The following is a 17,138-nucleotide window of genomic DNA, read 5'->3' on the forward strand; positions in this document are numbered from 1 at the left end:
ACACACACACACTCAACACAGAACTTCTTCCAAGGAAAATTCCAATCACCTTGGGATAATTCTTTACTTAGTTCAACAGACATGCGAGATGGGAATATTCCTTCCAGGCCCCATGTAGTTACTTTGAAGAGCAGCCTGTCTATCTATCACCACTCTGACAGCTCTATTGGAAAGCCTCTCCTGGGCCTTGGTTGGGTATTAGAGTTATCCCTTATGTAGTAATTAAGACTGACAGTTCTGAGCATGGTGCCACTTGTCGGAGAGTGGAAAACCAATATGTTTCCATACCGGTGCGATGATGGGGGATTATTACATCAAAGGAGGGGGTTGACATGCATGTAAATGTCTGCCTTGGTATAGTGGCAATTTTTAATCACCTGGGACAGCGTGGCTTTTCAACTGTCATATTTGATTTTGAATTCAAAACATACAGTTATTACACAAATCATTAGATATTGTTTCCTATCGCCAAAGCATTTCAATTCAAAATCACAAACTTCTGATAAATTTCTTGATTTTCTTACTTAATTATGCTTATAATTCCTTGAATATATGACATCAGGATATCACAATAAGTCATGAATAATAGTTTGCAATTTTTTTCTTCTCTTACAGGGCTCTGCCTCAAATTCAAAATACTGGGTGCATGTGCACCTTAGTGCACCCAAATTTAGAGCTGTGCACCTAATTCATTGTAGGTTTACATATGTAAAGATGTTAAATGTATAGTACAGTATATATCATATTTTTAACACCTAAGTGTCAGGAAAATAATAAAATCATTGTTATAGTAATTAGAATATAGAATAATAGAATATCTTTCAATATTCATACAGTGGAGTTGCATTTCACTTGAGGCAAACTAATCATTTTCATTTTTATCACTTTTAGCCTATTTGCTACTTACCATGCAATCATGTAAAGATAATATGAACTTATACAAATACAGTGACATACATGATGTATGTCTGCAATTAAAACCTTTGGATTTAGATTGAGGTGCTCAGATGTAGATTTAAAACCTTAGACAGGTACCCAGTATTGCCCGGTAGTCATATTTTCAGCTTAGCCCATGCTAAAGATTCATAAGTCGGCCGGTTCTGATATTGGGTCGACCTGCTGTAAAAATCATTAGGCCCTGAGGCTTACATCCAGAGCAATCCATACGTTAGCAGTGTAAATCTTGTACAACTTCCATTCAATAGGAACAACCCCTGATCCGTAAACGATTCATGTACGTACTTCTCGTCCCCCCGGAAGGGAATGAGGAATGACAATGGTCGCAAAACGGGCGGTAGCTCATAGATCTTAAGATGAGATCAAGTCCAGGGGCACTGAGGGTAGCGATCTGGGACTATATAATTCACTGATTGTGTTTATTGATAGATAATGAAGTTCAGCCTCAGCGTTTTGGGGGAATTCAATGAACCGTGGCTGTTTTGGGAAGTTGCACGTTTCTTTAATCTAATCAAGCAGAGGTGTATATGAGAAATGATCATGACAAATTGGTATGGCATGTTCTGTAATAACAAGGATTTCTGTAATGATATCAACTCCTCAGATGATTGCAGCAGCACAGCAGTCAAAGAAATCATTAAATTGATCATAATGCACTAAAGCATGACAAAGCCTTATGGATGTAATATAGTGCAAGGTATTTTAAGGTGAAGAGTTTACCTTCGGTCAATGTATCAAACAATCATAAATAAATAAATTGGAAGCAAAACCAAAGATCTATGATATTGGCAAAATTTAAGGTGGAACAACCAATGGCACCAAGTTGTAATAATACAATTTCTAGTATGCCAGTTATCGATAACTATTGATTAATCCCTTGCAGCATAGGGCAAGAGAACAAAAAAGAGAGTCTGAGTTCGTACATGGTCACCATGACATCACACCAACTTGTGACCAAGCAGTGGTAGGCAAATAGTGGGTTGCACATGTAGTTTGGTGATCTGTTTACAAATGAGTTGCATATCCTACGGACCCTACCAATAATTGATGTAAACAAAAACAGCCATGCTTGATGTGTGCTATGCTACATGTACGTGAAGGGAGTCCAAGTGTTGATTTACGTGTAGACCTGGGACACTGTAACACTGGGATATCAGCACCAGGTGACCCAAATCTTCAACCCTGGGTCACAAGATCATGGTATCACTATCATGTGATCTCCAAGCAGATGTTGGGGTGGATTGGTTTTCTGACTGCCTGGCTTCTCTGACAGTCGTCTTTGGGGTATAGACTGATCATTGACATAGAAGTTTGACAGTCGTCAAACATTATGATCTTCATACGATCTGCTTGGAGACTAGGTACCACATGTGTGCATCAATCACAGTCATAATGAATTTCTACTAAACCCCCTCCCACACGCGACTGACACGTGTGTAAAGCCCATTGGTTCCCCACGCACCTGTCCTTCATAAAAAAAATCAAATGAGCAGACAGCTTGGTTTGCAGAGTTAGATTTTCCAACCCTGCTAGCTGCTGACGCAACCGTACAAATTATGAAAATCATAAAATCATGAACCCAAAGCTTGTCGGAGCATGCCACTGCACATATAGTGGCGTTACTAACTCATACACGGCTTAACGAGCATCCCCTTTACACAGCAGTATCAAAGATGGTATGCCGTTATTTCTGTACACTCACCTGTGCCCGTGAACCTGCTACAGCCCGTCATAACGTTTAAAACTGGCCCGAAGTCTGCACACATCACAAACCTGCCGCCATGTTGTCATCAGGTGGTTCGCAGTGCAACGTGGGAGTTTCAGGATGTCCCATTATACTTTGGGGGAAGTTCGCAGCATAATTATTTACACACATGTAACGTTATTGATTTCTTGAGAAATATTTTATCATACTTGAAGTTGTCTTTCTTCGATTTCAACTTTGGTTTGTGTGAGTTCTTTCTTCCTTTATCTATTGAAGAATATGCTATTTAATCCGATGAGTGACCGGTCACTGTCATGTGCAATTTTGTTGTCGGACATTCGCGTATCTCTCAGCTTTGGGCCTTCCTTTCATACAAGCTCGCATAGCCATTCCTTTCAATCCTAATTGGTCCGTCATTAAATCGTCCCAAATGTTGGACCTTACTGTACTCCTAAAAAAAAAAGATCACCGTCAAAATGACAGTCTAAATGAGCCACTTGAGAAAGAAGATTATTGATTTTTGAGCACCATTAACGTTACCGAGTACGTGGCAGTTAATGACACGCTGTTATCTAGTTTATTTGGAGTGACCTTCATTCCCTTCATTTCAAATTCAAGCAGATCAGCTAGTATAGTCTGGTATCCAGTTTACCGTCGATGGGGTGGGCTCCCAGTGCGGGGCCCGTGTAGGAGCTCTCCGCCGTAGAGCTCAACTAGGCACTCGGTAGGAGTTTTTATATTTTAAACGCATTAAAATGCGATTGGAGTTAATCAACCATCGTGGAGCACGCGGAAATTCATTATCAGAATGTCTAACTAAATACTGTACTTTTATGTGTACCAGATAGAGGATTTCAAATCATATTTTCTATTTCCCCTCGATGAAAATATAGCATTTGTCTAAACATAATAACTTAACTATATAACCTCCGCTGCAGCCGACCGATCACTATTATTTTTTTACACACTGTAACGGTTATTCGTTTTAAATTTGAGAGAGCGCGGCATCAAAAATAGAATTTAATATCAATCATTAACCGTTACGTTGCCAAACATGAGTGCACAAACTTTGAATGCACGAACGCAAAACTATATGCTCAAAACAAGTATATATATACGTAAGTGCAAAACTGTCGACTAAAGGCGACAAAAAATCAAACTCATCGTTGCGGTTTATTAGGTCCGATATCATTAAATAACTTCTTCGAGTAACAAGCTAGCACGTGACCAAATTAAAGGGAGTATCCTTGTACCCTTTGAACAAACGCTAGGTCATCTTTCATTTTGGGCGTTAACATTACAAGCACTGCCCCTGCTGGTCCGAGGCTACGAAAAAATATGGCGCGTTTTGTCCCATACGGTATCGTGCTTATCGTTCTTTTTTCCGTCCCAACTCACTGTCAGAAGAAGAACGAATCCGAGGGAGTGATATTTCTGGAAGAATACGACACACGGGCGAAGGAACTACAGAACCGGGCCGTCATCGCTGGCTGGAACTACCAGACCAACTTGACCGAAGAAAACGCTAAGAAACAGGTATTGTCACGATTTGTTACTAGGCCTTGAACTTGAATCTATGTCTTCTATTTATATTACTCCTTTGTATCTGGACAAAACTAGAAACAAGTAAAGTGTGAAGCATATATACATGTATATCCGTGTCCTTGTTTCAGAGGGTGTACAGTATATCATCTAGCAGATTATAGAGATTTTTGATACCTACCATTTCAACGTCCATCTCTAGTATGGTGCACGTGGTGCGCACTTTCTTGGGGCTACCCACAGAAGCCGGCGAATAGTTAAACAGGCGCACTACTGTAAAAAGACATACGTACTGGAGGTTGCAATAAAAAAAAACGCTCGTAATCCTTACATCTGCTCGGAGATCGGGGCCATAGAGATGTAGGCATTTTTCTATGTACATAAAATGCAAACTAACCAGTCACGGGTTACGGGAACAATCTTTTCTCAACTAAAACACTGTGTTTACCTCTAAACGCCACCCTGTAAAAGCAAAACTTGGATGTAATGGTAGCATTTTGTGTGGGAGTTTTCAATCACTGTAGCTAGTGACACTGGTCCCTTATATAGGGAACTCAGCAATTCCAAGTAATAATCCCATGTTATTTTGTCTACCGGGATCTGGCGAGGTACCAATGGCGTTGTGCCGTGGATCGTCGACTAGAAAACTTGTGTATTACTTTTGGCAACCCAATAATCCCGCACACAGAGCTGTCGACAGCGCACTTGCACTTCAAAATTGCTCCAGATGTAATCATTTTACGTGACCTGGTTGCCATTACACAAGTTAACAACATACTGCATATTAGCTGCTCAAGAAATTTAAATTAAACAAATACCCACAAAACAGAAGCTTACATAACTTAACGGTGTAGATTTACTTTCCTACCTGAGTACAGCAATAAACACAATCAACATCATCATCACTTAGTTTAAAACAGCAGGTCGTACACAAAGAAAAAGAAACGAACAAATTCGAAAACTACACTGAAAAAGACAACGAAGGAAGGGTGAAAATTATGTGACAAAACACGAGGAGCAAGAACATAGGAGAAGAGAAATCAGAAAGAATTTATTTTCTTTTGACCCATTTTTCAGTTATTTTGTGGTGAAGAAACGGCCAACTAGCAGAGAATGGCAACTTACAGACAAGATAGATGTGCTCATAACGTAGTCAGAGTAACGAGTGTTTTGTACGTTTGGGACCAGACGTGAGATGGACTTCGGACACAGGCCACCACCCTGAGGACCGCGCGTGCTGCCCTTTGTTTAACCCCTTTTTAGGTTTTTGCAAGGGTCATATTTTTCCACAGTGGGGATCGATACGAGGCCGCGTCACCAAAAAAACAACCCCTTCAATCACATGTTAGTGACGGGAGACGGGGAGAGACTTAAAGCACTTCTTTCCATAGAACGAGAAAGAACATAACGTGTCATGATGTATTCCCATGGTACAGGGCATGTATTGCTAGTTTGTGTGACGTTATAAACGTGAACGTCAACGATCAGAGTTTTGTGTGATAAGAGTTGTTTCATGTAAAAATCACCGGTACCTGAAAGCCTACGACTGAACTTCTTCTGTCTGCTTTGTGCATTTCGTTATTATTTTAACACACACACGCGCGCGCGCGCACGCACGCACGCACTCAAGCACACGCACGCACGCACGCACACGCGCGCACGCACACACACACACACACACACACACACACACACACACACACACACACACGCACGCACGCACACACACACACCTCTCTACCACCACAGCCTTTCCCCTACTCCGCCCCCCATAGGCCCCAATTAGCAGCTAACGCGACTCAATACTTTGACTTTGATCAAACATTTCAGGTGCATGGGGTTATCATGCGGTTAATTGTTCTACGAACCCGGCGCATGACCGGTGAAAGATTGACAGGTACTGTGCGTGTTGACAAAGTGCATTAGTTAGATATTTCAGAGACTGGTTTAATCATTCCACAGGTTGAACTCAACTTGGAGGTGGCAAAGTTTGCCAAAGAAGTGGCCACGGACGCGGCCGAGTATGACTGGGAGAACTTCAGCAATGCCACGGTGAAGCGACTGTTCGGTATGATCACCACCCTGGGCACGGCCGCACTGGAGGACGAAGAAAAACTAGAGGAGGTACGATGTCATCCATAGTGGTAAAAACATATTGCAGAGTAGTAAAATATTGTGCTCTGAGTTCATTGTGGTACAGTGCATGCGTTCAAAACAACTATTCAAAGTATCTGAATGCATTTTCAAAGTACAGATCTAGACTTTTTCAAAGTATTCCTTTGAAAACTGCGTTTTGTCAAGTTGACAAATCTACCCGTCATGTTGCAATACTGACAATAAATACCATACCTATATAACACATTACACATCCCTCCCGTTGCTCTATTTACAGTTGAACAATCTACTGTCGGAGATGGAAGAGATCTACAGCACGGGGAAGGCCTGCGAGTATGACAACCCAGAAACGTGTCTGGATCTCAACCCAGGTAAGAGAGAATGATAATATAAAAAAAACCCTTTTCATTCGGATGTTTCCTCAGACAGCACTCACGATTGTCACTTCCTTATTCTTGAATTCTAGATTTAGAAAATGAATGGATTGTTAATTTGCCCTGTTGATCTGTACTGCTACTTATTGGCAACGCCTCAGGGCCGGAGTCTTTGGTATCAGAAGACCACGGGGTGGAGTATTGAAAACATGTGATATTCTTCATAACATTCGTTTTGTCACTGTACATTGGAATCATGAACTTTGGCGATACCCCGATCGTACTTCACAGGATTAGAAGACTGCATGGCCGAAAGTACGGACTACGACAGACTGCTGTTCTGCTGGGAGGGCTGGCGGGACGCGGCCGGGCGGCGTCTCGGGGATCTCTACTCCAAGTTCGTGGACCTCAGTAATGAGGCCGTGGTAGCTGATGGTAAGATAGAACAGTAGTACGATAATAGCCTGGTTACCAAACCTATTATAGCTCCGGAGTCCTACATCCTCTCCGCAAATAGCTATTTGCGGAGAGGATGTAGGACTCGGGAGCTATAATAGGTTTGGTAACCAGGCTAGTACGATAAGGGTTAAAACTGTCTGAAAACCGCAAATAACGATTCTTTTAGAGATATTGGAAAACTACATTACTTGCATACAGCTGTTCATTTACAAATCAATTTTCCGCCTGTATTTTAGGCTGGAGCGACACAGGTGAATATTGGCGCTCCTGGTACGAGACTGCAGACTTCCAGCAGCAGCTGGAGAACATCTACCAGGAGCTGCAGCCGTTATACCAGAACCTACACGCCTACGTCAGGCGCAAACTCATTAACACGTACGGAGCAGAAATGGTGAACGCAGAGGGGCCGATTCCAGCACATCTATTGGGTGAGACTGAATTCAAAATCTCAACTGCATTCGAACATACACAAAAAAACTCACTGAATCTTCAGCCGTTTCCATCACAGTCTTCTTAAAGCTAAAACGATCTAACAGGGCATGTGACGTCTGCAATCGCTGACAGCAAGGTGCCATGAAGTCTGTACCGTCCCCCGTCTCTCTGTCAGGTTATAACTTATTGGTGCTCTCTCGGTATCCGCCGCAGGTAACATGTGGGCTCAGACGTGGGGAAACATCTACAACCTCGTCATTCCGTTTCCCAACAAACCAAGCATTGACGTAACGGATGAGATGGTCAGGCAGGTAAGAAAAATTCCAAATTGTGAAGTGAGCAACGGGTCAATGGTGATTGGTAGTTGGTAGCGACCCCCGCCCTGGCTCAATCAAGTTACATGTAGAAGGGGTCGAATAGACTGGTAAAAATTGGTGATCATGGTCAACTTTTACAATAATTCCGTATCCCAACACAGACGACCTTCCATGCTATATCCCACATCGCTATCTGATATCATATAATCTTATATTATGTATTTTGAAGGGATATGACGCCTTGAGGATGTTCAACCTGTCAGACCAGTTCTTCCGTGAGATGGGGCAGATCCCGATGCCGGACAGTTTCTGGGACAGGACCATGTTCGTCCGTCCTGACGACAGGGACGTGGTCTGCCACGCCTCGGCCTGGGACTTCTACCTGGACAACGACGTCAGGATCAAGATGTGCACGAAGGTGAACCAGGAGGACCTGGTGACGGTCCATCACGAGATGGGGCATATAGAGTACTTCCTGCAGTACGCGCACCAGCCGATCCCGTTCAGAGAGGGCGCTAATCCAGGTAACACTGTGGGAACACTGAAAGTGTGCACGTCATGGTCGTCATTGTGCTGTGACATCCCGGGCAGTAAGACAGGAATTTCTATCGGTGCGACATAGCTATATCAGGAAGCACTGCAGTCTAGAAGTACTTAAGATATTCATCACAACCAGATGCAAAGAAAAAATTTGATGATGAATAAGTAACAATGTTATATTTGGCATTCTTGTTGTATGTATGTCTGTCCTTGGTGCTGAATGTCTTCCAATCATAACAGCATATGACAGCAACTGCTGTAACAATGCGTAACTCCTCTGCATTGTCTTTTGATCAACATGATGTGAAATATGAAAACAGATCATGTTTTACTATGTCTGTCCTTGGTGCTGAATGACTTCCAATGGTACAAAATAGGCAACCTCTGTAACAATGCTTAATTTCTTTGTATTGTCCTTTCATCAACATGATGTTAAATATGGAAAACAATAATGATTTAAGTAGTACTCTCACTGTAAAGAGACTGGGTCCCCAATTTTGAAACAAAATGCCAAAAAGAAAAGAAAGTTCAAGATAATGTGGTACATGTCCCTTTGACCACAGGGTTCCACGAGGCGGTGGGTGACTTGTTGGCGCTGTCCGTGTCCACCCCCGCCCATCTCAACAAGATCGGACTCCTCCCTGAGCTAGTGGACGATCCAGGTAAGTACGTACAACACACCGAGTTAAAACTTCTTCTTCCTTAACACGGTCCAGCCTGTGGTCGAGGAAGTGCCACTTACTAGTGTTGACTTTGCAAGATCTGCTGTCAATTCTGATATCCCTTCTTGCATTTTGGATGAATGCTGTTGCGGTCTATAGCTTTTCTTGAGAACGATTTCGAAACATTCAGTGAATTGTCTTTGGTTACCCTACTCTTAGCCTAATCCCAGCCTAATGCGTTCAGCTAGTACTGACCGGAAAGGCCCATTCTATAAAAATGCGGTGCTTTTGCAGAGGTTGACATCAATTTCCTGATGCAAATGGCCCTGGAGAAGATCGCCTTCCTTCCGTTCGGCTATCTGATCGACCAGTGGAGGTGGAGGGTTTTCGATGGAAGCATCACACCGGACAAATACAACGAGGAGTGGTGGAAACTGAGGTACGCTCTAACATCGGTTTGTGTTTCCCAACGGCTTTGACCACTAGCGACTCGCCGTAAAAGTATTATCTATTTCTAGTCTATTTCCTATAGCACAAGTTTTCTCTCCCTATAAGCCTCATGGTGCAAGCTGGTGGCCACGTTGCGACGTTTCCTTATGGCACATGGCTTGAAGCGAAATGTTTCTAGTCAGTTCATGACTACAAATGTATTGGTACATATTTTTTTTTAATAACTGATGATAACGTTTTTTCAAATGTTCTGCAATTAATATCTGATATTTTACTATAGTCTCTTTTTTCACATTTCGCTTCCAAGGACTCAGTACCAGGGCATTGTACCGCCCGTACCGAGAAACCCCGATAAGGACTTCGATGCTGGAAGCAAGTACCACGTTCCCGCTAATACTCCATACATTAGGTACGGTGCTAATTTTATCTTACGTGTTCTCTATCATGTTAAAAATACAAGTGCTGACGATGCCCCATTCTTTGCGGCCACATTGTAGTCGTAGCCTACGTATACGTGTACCTCATTGTCACGAGTTGTAGCCTACTGCATTGTAGTTACCTTGTAGCCGTTGCCTACCTCATCGTACTACGGCAGTTGTAGCCCACCTCATTGTTGGCCATTGTTGTCGTAGATTACCTCACTATATATAGGTTGTAGCCCATCTCATTATAGTGTTGCCCACCTCATTCATTGCCAGTAGTTGTAGCCTACCGCATTGTAGTTGTAGCCTACCGAGTTATGTTGAATTCTGTTGTATGTTCTACAGATACTTTGTGAGTTTCGTCATCCAGTTCCAGTTCCACGAGGCCATGTGTAATCTGTCAGGATTTGCCGGGGCCCTGCACAAGTGTGACGCGTCCGCCGGACCCATGAAGGAAACAGCGGGAAGCAAACTGGCGTAAGCCATATATACTAGTATTTAATACAGCACTACTATATTTTCTAAAACAAACGTGTAGTATTGGCGTGATCAAGTAAACAAACGTACTTCAATTTGAAAAAAATAGCTTGAATTAGTAATGTCACACTAGCATTTATCTGCCAGTCAGAAAATAACAAGCAGCAACAAGAACTATGCATACAAACACCTACTAAGGGGTTGGCAAATGAAATCGCAAAAATAAAACAGAATTGAGAAGTAATCCGATGTGTTCTGTTGGAATCAGATCTAGATATTCTAGCATGGTATTCAATAACGTTACCTGGCATCCAGATTTGATCATGATATATATTCCAGTCTATTTAAAACATGAAAAACACATTTCAATTTCAAACATTTGGGGGGGGGGTAGAGTGGGAGAAACACCAGAATGTTTCTGTCTATTTCCCAGTGAAATGCTGAGGATGGGAAAGAGCCAGCCCTGGCCGGAGGCGTTCGAGGTTCTGACCGGGCGCCGTGACATGTCTGCCTCCGCCATCCTGCAGTACTTCGCTCCTCTCATCGACTGGCTGGAGAAACAGAACGAGAACGAGACGCTGGGCTGGAATAATGGCTGGACACCACCATGTCAGTCACTACGTTTTAGAGAATCAAAAAAATATCAAGGAAAGACGTAAATGCAAAAAAGAACTGTATCGAGTACGACACTTTAGATAGATTACGATATTTGTCTGCCAATTTAATTAAATGTTAACTTCTTCCCCGTACTTTCAGTTCAGTTTCTATAATGCAATGATTGTAGAACATCCCGTATATCTAGACTTTGGGGACTACAGGTATATGTAAGACGTTTGCTTGTCTCTAAATCGCCTAATCCATTCCACCCGCTGACCCGTACAGACGACTGTGAGGGAACAGGTGGCTTCATGTGCCTTGACGGGTCCAGGTGCGTCCGGCCAGCCGACAGGTGTGACGGGATCCAGGACTGTGACGACGACTCGGACGAGGACCCGATCCTCTGTGACACGCCGTCCGGTAGGTCCTGCGCCTGGGTCAGAGGGTCTATAGAGCGTTTTCACGCGACGTAATAGACGGATCCCGAATGTCCATAACAATTAGACGTTCAACCAATGAGAGAAGAGCAATTAGCGGTTAGACCAATGAGAGAGTGGCTGCATGTCCGTCAACTATTTATATTTCTATGTTTTGACGAAGTTGGGCGGAGCTTCAGGATCGGTCTATAGTATAGGGACTAGCGTCCACTAGGTCTTACTTATAAGGGGGTTTGGATAGTAGAATTCGACAAAAATCAATGGTCAGATAAGTTTGTCCGCCGTTAGTTTCTCTCGCGCAAATCAACTCCTATGTGCCAAATTCCTCTGGCAAGCTCAGGTACTGTCGGACATCTAGAGACCTGTGTGCAATGTCACAAAATAGAATGCCAGAAGAATACCTAACCGGCAAAAGTAAAGCATAACGTTACATTGGTTAAATCAACAGCTCCAAACTTGTCAACGTGTTATATACAACTGCCACAAACTTAAAAACATATGTATGATTTCGTCTCAGCGCTAGCGCTCTTATTGTCCCAAAGCTAAATGCAAGATGTAAAGCTTTCGAAGGTTTGAAATAATTGCATCAAGCCAAGACGGTTATTGTTTGACTTTTCACGACGTCACTTTGTCATTCGCCACAGATGTGTCCTCGGGAATGTCGTCATCACTTGTTGTCGTCTTCTGGGCAGTACTGGCCTCGGCAGTGATGACGTCATGGGACTGAGAGGGCGAACACTGTCGACGTCATGATCTAAACATGTGACGACGTGTTTGCAATGATGGACGCAGCGATCCTAACACTAAATACTACTGTTTTCACAAGATGATAGGAAAGCAATTAGAAAACTCGCATTCAATGCTACTATTCAACGAAGGTTATATTGAAATATACAAACCGCTGTTATAAACCTTTTACGGTTTTGGAAATAATTTAACAAAAATACCTGGAACGGTAAATATGGTGTCGATGAGTAGTCGAGTTTTGATATAATTTTGTATCATGCATACGATCATAAAAGCCTGTCTATTTGTGTAACTTACTACAAATATGTAACAGAAATTGCTGTAGGTTGTTACTGTGTCTTCAGTTTGTTTGTTCGCTACACCTTTCTCCTGTCCAACCCGGATAACAGCGGCATAACGTCCCCTGCCGGCCTGGTAGATACTGCAGCTTCTCACCAAACCAAGACGCATATTCTCTTGATATGACCTGTAAGATCAATGGAAATAGCATCATTAACTGTTCATGCTATCCAATTTTCTATCTATCAAATGTTGCAATATATCAGCGAGGAGATGACCTAGTGTGTTGTTTATACCGGAAAATTATAGCCTTGTCCCTAAGGCGTAGCCAAAAAAAACACCTGTTCGTGTGATTGCTGTTCTTGTTGTGCAGCGCTTCCTGGTGGCTCTGATGTCATCTGCACCGCCTTCTGTACTCCTTCCTGAACTAGGCCCGATCTGTCTGTCTTCACTGGTTCGTCATTTGACGCCTTTTCGTAATAAGTCACGCACCTGTGAGTACAGCTCAAGAATTAGAATAGCTAGCCAAAACATATATAAGTAACTGGAGCAGCATGGAGAGTAAAAAAGCACTAAAAACCTATAAACATGCAAATTTTGACGTAAATTTTACGTTTTTTCGCTTTCTATTTTGTCTTATCTTTGGGTAGGCAAGAATACTACGAAAATCCCACAAAAATGTCTAAAAAGGTATACAAAATGTCCAAAACAGGTCTAAGCCTCTGCTTGGTAGTGCGGTCCTCTCTTACCTGCCATGACTGCTGCACTCTCTCCTGCTGCAGTCAGCCGCCTGTGACGTCATCTCCTTTGCGAATGGCCCAAATGTTGAGGTTACGTAATCCCGTAGGGATACACAATTCTCCTGAAAATTATGAAATATCCTTGAATTGGAAGTCTAAATAAATCCCCTTTCAACAGAGAAGATCACTTGAATATTCTTTCACTTTTAAGTACGGTTTGTTTATAGTAGAACATCTACAAATATAGTACAGCATTTATATTAGTGCCCAAATGTCCGGCTGGGCAAAGTTCAGATATCAACGTCTATTATATGATATCGTGTGGTAGTTTAGGTAGAGTATACTTCGATAAGACGGTTTGTCTATTAGTAACATATTTTACACTGAACTTTTAGTGAGATCAAAGACATTTCCATGACAATACATTTTCAAGACAGTTCTGCTTACTTGCCAAATATGCCAAAATTAGCAACTGCCACGTCAAACCGGGGCTTTCACGTCAGAATCGGTGCACCTACCTTGGAGTTGACGTCCGCAGACGCCCCCCAGATGACCACGCCAGCCGAGCCCTGCCCTGCCGCTTCTTGTATGGAGGAGATCAGGTCAGCCTATACAGAACAATGTATGAGAGATAAAGGTAAAGGTCTGAACAACACAGGAAAAATAGCAATATCTTTTCATATGGAAAATTCATACTGATCATGAGATCTGAACTTTGCTTCCTGTCACTCTGCCAACTCTGACTTTTGCTTCTTGCAAATGTTACTTTGCGATGAATCTGACTAGTAAATTGGAAAACACATGTGGAACGCAAACAATGCAAGCAAACAGACAGCACACATAGACACCAAAACCAATATGATGTCCAGAGTTATTTGATATCCGTTTATGATGTTTCATTAACTCACAACTTTTATAAACAAATGCCCACTAATGAAGACAAAAATATTGATAACCTTCGCAAGGCATTCCATTGAATCCCGATAGCGAAGACGCACGTAAGGGTAGACGGGGATAGATGAACTTTGCCGACCGTCCATGACTCGGAACGTCTCGGCCACTCGGGCACGAACAAACTGTTCCGAACTGGGCAGTGTTTTGAAGACGCTTGTGAGGTATATGTTAGGGTACAAACCCGTGCTCCCCTCCCACAGCCATTGTAGCCGGTTATTGTCAGATTTCACCTCCTGGAGAAAGTAAAGAGCATTTTACAATGACATTGCGGTCACGTATGGTGACATTCTCGCTTTCAAGTACATTGGCACTTCCAAGAATGAGGCACGAACTATTATCGTTGACGTCGTCGATTAAAAGTGCTCGATCCTTCCTAGTCATTGTTTGCTTTGACGTCATGACTTTGACCTTCAACTAGTTGTTCTATGTTATACATCATGCATACCTTTCACTAAGTTCTTTGGCATAAGGCATCGTTACCTTTGTGCAGTCATAGCTTGTGCCCTGCCGGAGTTTAATTTCTTCTGGGGAATTATAACAATCTGGAAACAGGTAAAACCCCCAGAAGCCTCCCGGGCGTAACGTCTTCACCAGACTCAAAGTTTTCCCCATCCACATCCTCGCTGCTCCTTCAAACTCTTCTTTCGCCTTTGACGTCACTTCCGCTTTCGACGCATACGGTGATGTTTGTCTGACGAGGTCTTCTGACTTAACTCGGTAGATATTCTTAGATAACAACAAGATAGAAATTCATTTTCCCCTAAGAGTGTGTAGAACCAGCACACATGCAACTTGTATATGATATCAAATATATAATGTCGTACATTTGTGGTGTTCATAGTGGTCGTCGTATGGACTACCATTTGAAATACATGTAGACAAAGTTGTAATAGACAAAGTTGCATTTCAGATAATTTTTCTAAACAGAACTAGCATTAGATGTCGAGTCTAGTCCAAACTTACTTTTGAATCCCAGTTTCGGTTCCACAGCGGCCGCCATGGTTTAAAGTCGATCACTCCCAAACCTTGATAGTCGGCGTCGGGAATCAGTCGGTAAATGTCGTCCGTAGCTTTGGCAATATGGGCTTCGATGTCGGCTTCCTGTCATGTACAGTTCAATACAGTTACGACCGTGCACGTTTTGTACATATCTAGGGGTATCAGGATTTTCGTTTCCCCTTGATCAGAATTCTTAATGTAATTTACATCGTTCTCTTATCAACAGACGTCTTAGACTATTTCAATATTTGTTATACCCAATGTAATCACGTATACATGTGTAGAATGGTATGGCTATCTCTTACAATACTGTAATGCATCTCCGAGTAACGTGTGGTGGGGAGAGAAGGGACCATGGTTACAATGAAAATACAGGAGAGGTTTTATTGAGGAAAAACTCTCCTTTAGCTGCCTACCCGAGCTAGGGTGACAGCTATTCTTCCAAGAGATGTGATGTGAGAAGGAGGTTAGAAGAGATGCCTGTCTTGAATGTCTATTCTATCACCTGTGGTATCCCGCCATTGATGTCCTGACCCGTCGGCTCGTGTATTTTCGGATACAGCCCGAGGTTCTTCTCGTAGAAAATGGTGACGTATGTTCCATTCCACTCCTGCCCAGGGTTGGACACGATGTCATACTCGTCCAAGTCGAACTCAACACTAAGGAACGAATTATCATCAAACTTAAATTTCATGCAACACAAACTGAAGTTACTCGTGATACAGGTTTTAGCCAAAACTTTAACATTTCTAGCCCATGAATGTTAGAAAATAATACACAAAAACTTCTGTCTTCAGTTCGCCAGAAAAAAAAATTTAGATAAAATTTAAATCATTAACAAATCGTCTATTTTACGATATAAAGATACAAATACAGCGATTTATGTCACATCCGTCGTTGTATCGATATTGTAGAATGTTGTGTAGGCTTGGCTACGATAACGTACGCCGATAACACAGTCACTGTGGTATCGTACAACGACTCACGGTATCGGGTTGGACCCTTACCCGAACTTCTCCGCACACTTTCTAGAGGGGACGTTCCACACGATGTTAAAAGGTCTGTCGGGTAGTGCAGGTCCTCCGTGTGTGACGTACACCAGTCCAAGCAACAGTAGGACGAGGGACGTAGTCTTTGAACTTGGGCTCATGTGGTAAACGTCATCCAACAACAACAACAGTATCCAACAGTAGCAGCGACTGCAATATGTGCGTAGGTACTGGTCGGGCCACCTGTCACTCAACCTCCTGAACTTTGACCTGCCCGGAATGAATCAACAGCACCTGTGAGAGTCAGTAGGAGATTTATTGTTCTGCTGCCTTTGTATGTAGAGATATATACAGAGCTACCTGGTAGCGTTAGAAATGAATCTTTTAAGAAAAGAACATAACCTTACATGTAACTTAGTTCTATCATCTGACATGAAAAGAAGATGTAGTGCTAGATAGTCCATTATGTCACAATATTTAAACAAAATATTTACTTAATCTGGCCACTTCTGTCCCCGTGAGGGTATGTTTGTATGTTGTATGTTTCAACCATGAACAAAACATGAACACCAATGAGCCCAATGAAAGTCATACTTGTGACATGTGTAAGTCACGTGGTCAGAGGTGAACATCACTATGCATAGAATATTTGAATATAGACATAACTTGCATAATTGATATCATTGTTGATATGACTTTCAACACATGTAACACATTACAAGCAAAGAGTGCATTTAATCTGAGTCGAGAAGCCCAGCAGCTAAAATTGTGAAAAGATTATGCTATTTTTTTTACAAATTTATTTCGATAATCAGCGAGACAAAAAAATCAAAAGCTCCAAATACTTCATGGAGGCAAGAATTGAGGTTAGAATCTGCTTGATAGAGCCAAATCATTGATGGAGATAAGTAGATGTCTGAACTTTTGTTTCTCTTTGACCGTCC

General features: G+C 42.3%; 2 protein-coding genes across 6 annotated transcripts; one reads left to right on the forward strand and one right to left on the reverse strand.

The window, feature by feature from the left end:
- Positions 1-3,957: 3,957 nt before the first annotated feature.
- Positions 3,958-12,233, forward strand: LOC109475027 (angiotensin-converting enzyme-like). Its single transcript, XM_019775563.1, has 14 exons — positions 3,958-4,198; positions 6,167-6,328; positions 6,597-6,690; positions 6,985-7,128; positions 7,389-7,580; positions 7,798-7,895; positions 8,131-8,425; positions 9,005-9,103; positions 9,398-9,542; positions 9,861-9,962; positions 10,321-10,452; positions 10,886-11,061; positions 11,335-11,469; positions 12,131-12,233. The coding sequence occupies exons 1-14, from the start codon at positions 4,001-4,003 to the stop codon at positions 12,211-12,213; spliced, it is 2,055 nt and encodes a 684-aa protein (XP_019631122.1). The 5' UTR covers positions 3,958-4,000; the 3' UTR covers positions 12,214-12,233.
- Positions 10,909-17,093, reverse strand: LOC109475028 (hyaluronidase-1-like). 5 transcript variants are annotated; one of them, XM_019775564.1, is made up of 11 exons: positions 17,040-17,092; positions 16,213-16,464; positions 15,711-15,864; positions 15,170-15,307; positions 14,687-14,935; positions 14,209-14,439; positions 13,771-13,860; positions 13,262-13,374; positions 12,854-13,004; positions 12,531-12,699; positions 10,909-11,003 (listed from the first exon to the last, which is right to left on the reverse strand). In XM_019775564.1, exons 1-10 carry the CDS (start codon positions 17,042-17,044, stop codon positions 12,574-12,576), a joined length of 1,509 nt encoding a protein of 502 aa, XP_019631123.1. In that variant the 5' UTR covers positions 17,045-17,092; the 3' UTR covers positions 10,909-11,003; positions 12,531-12,573. The 5 variants fall into 5 exon arrangements, with proteins under 5 accessions (XP_019631123.1, XP_019631124.1, XP_019631126.1 ...); XM_019775565.1 differs by lacking the exon at positions 10,909-11,003 and adding an exon at positions 11,704-11,848 and having other exon boundaries at positions 17,040-17,093; XM_019775567.1 differs by lacking the exon at positions 10,909-11,003 and having other exon boundaries at positions 12,532-12,699; positions 14,687-14,914.
- Positions 17,094-17,138: the final 45 nt, after the last annotated feature.

Source organism: Branchiostoma belcheri, unplaced genomic scaffold (assembly GCF_001625305.1).
Source record: "Branchiostoma belcheri isolate BF01 breed outbred unplaced genomic scaffold, Haploidv18h27 scaffold32, whole genome shotgun sequence".
Taxonomy (NCBI): Eukaryota; Metazoa; Chordata; class Leptocardii; order Amphioxiformes; family Branchiostomatidae; genus Branchiostoma; species Branchiostoma belcheri.

Excerpts from the sequence above, each read along its gene's own strand:
- LOC109475027 (XM_019775563.1), top strand. The coding sequence starts at position 4,001 with ATGGCGCGTTTTGTCCCATACGGTATCGTGCTTATCGTTCTTTTTTCC. Across the intron at positions 6,691-6,984 it reads GTGTCTGGATCTCAACCCAG|GATTAGAAGACTGCATGGCC; the intron begins GTAAGAGAGAAT and ends CGTACTTCACAG. Across the intron at positions 9,963-10,320 it reads GCTAATACTCCATACATTAG|ATACTTTGTGAGTTTCGTCA; the intron begins GTACGGTGCTAA and ends TATGTTCTACAG.
- LOC109475028 (XM_019775564.1), bottom strand. Across the intron at positions 15,308-15,710 it reads TCAATGGCGGGATACCACAG|GAAGCCGACATCGAAGCCCA; the intron begins GTGATAGAATAG and ends TGTACATGACAG. Across the intron at positions 13,375-13,770 it reads CTGCGGACGTCAACTCCAAG|GAGAATTGTGTATCCCTACG; the intron begins GTAGGTGCACCG and ends CATAATTTTCAG.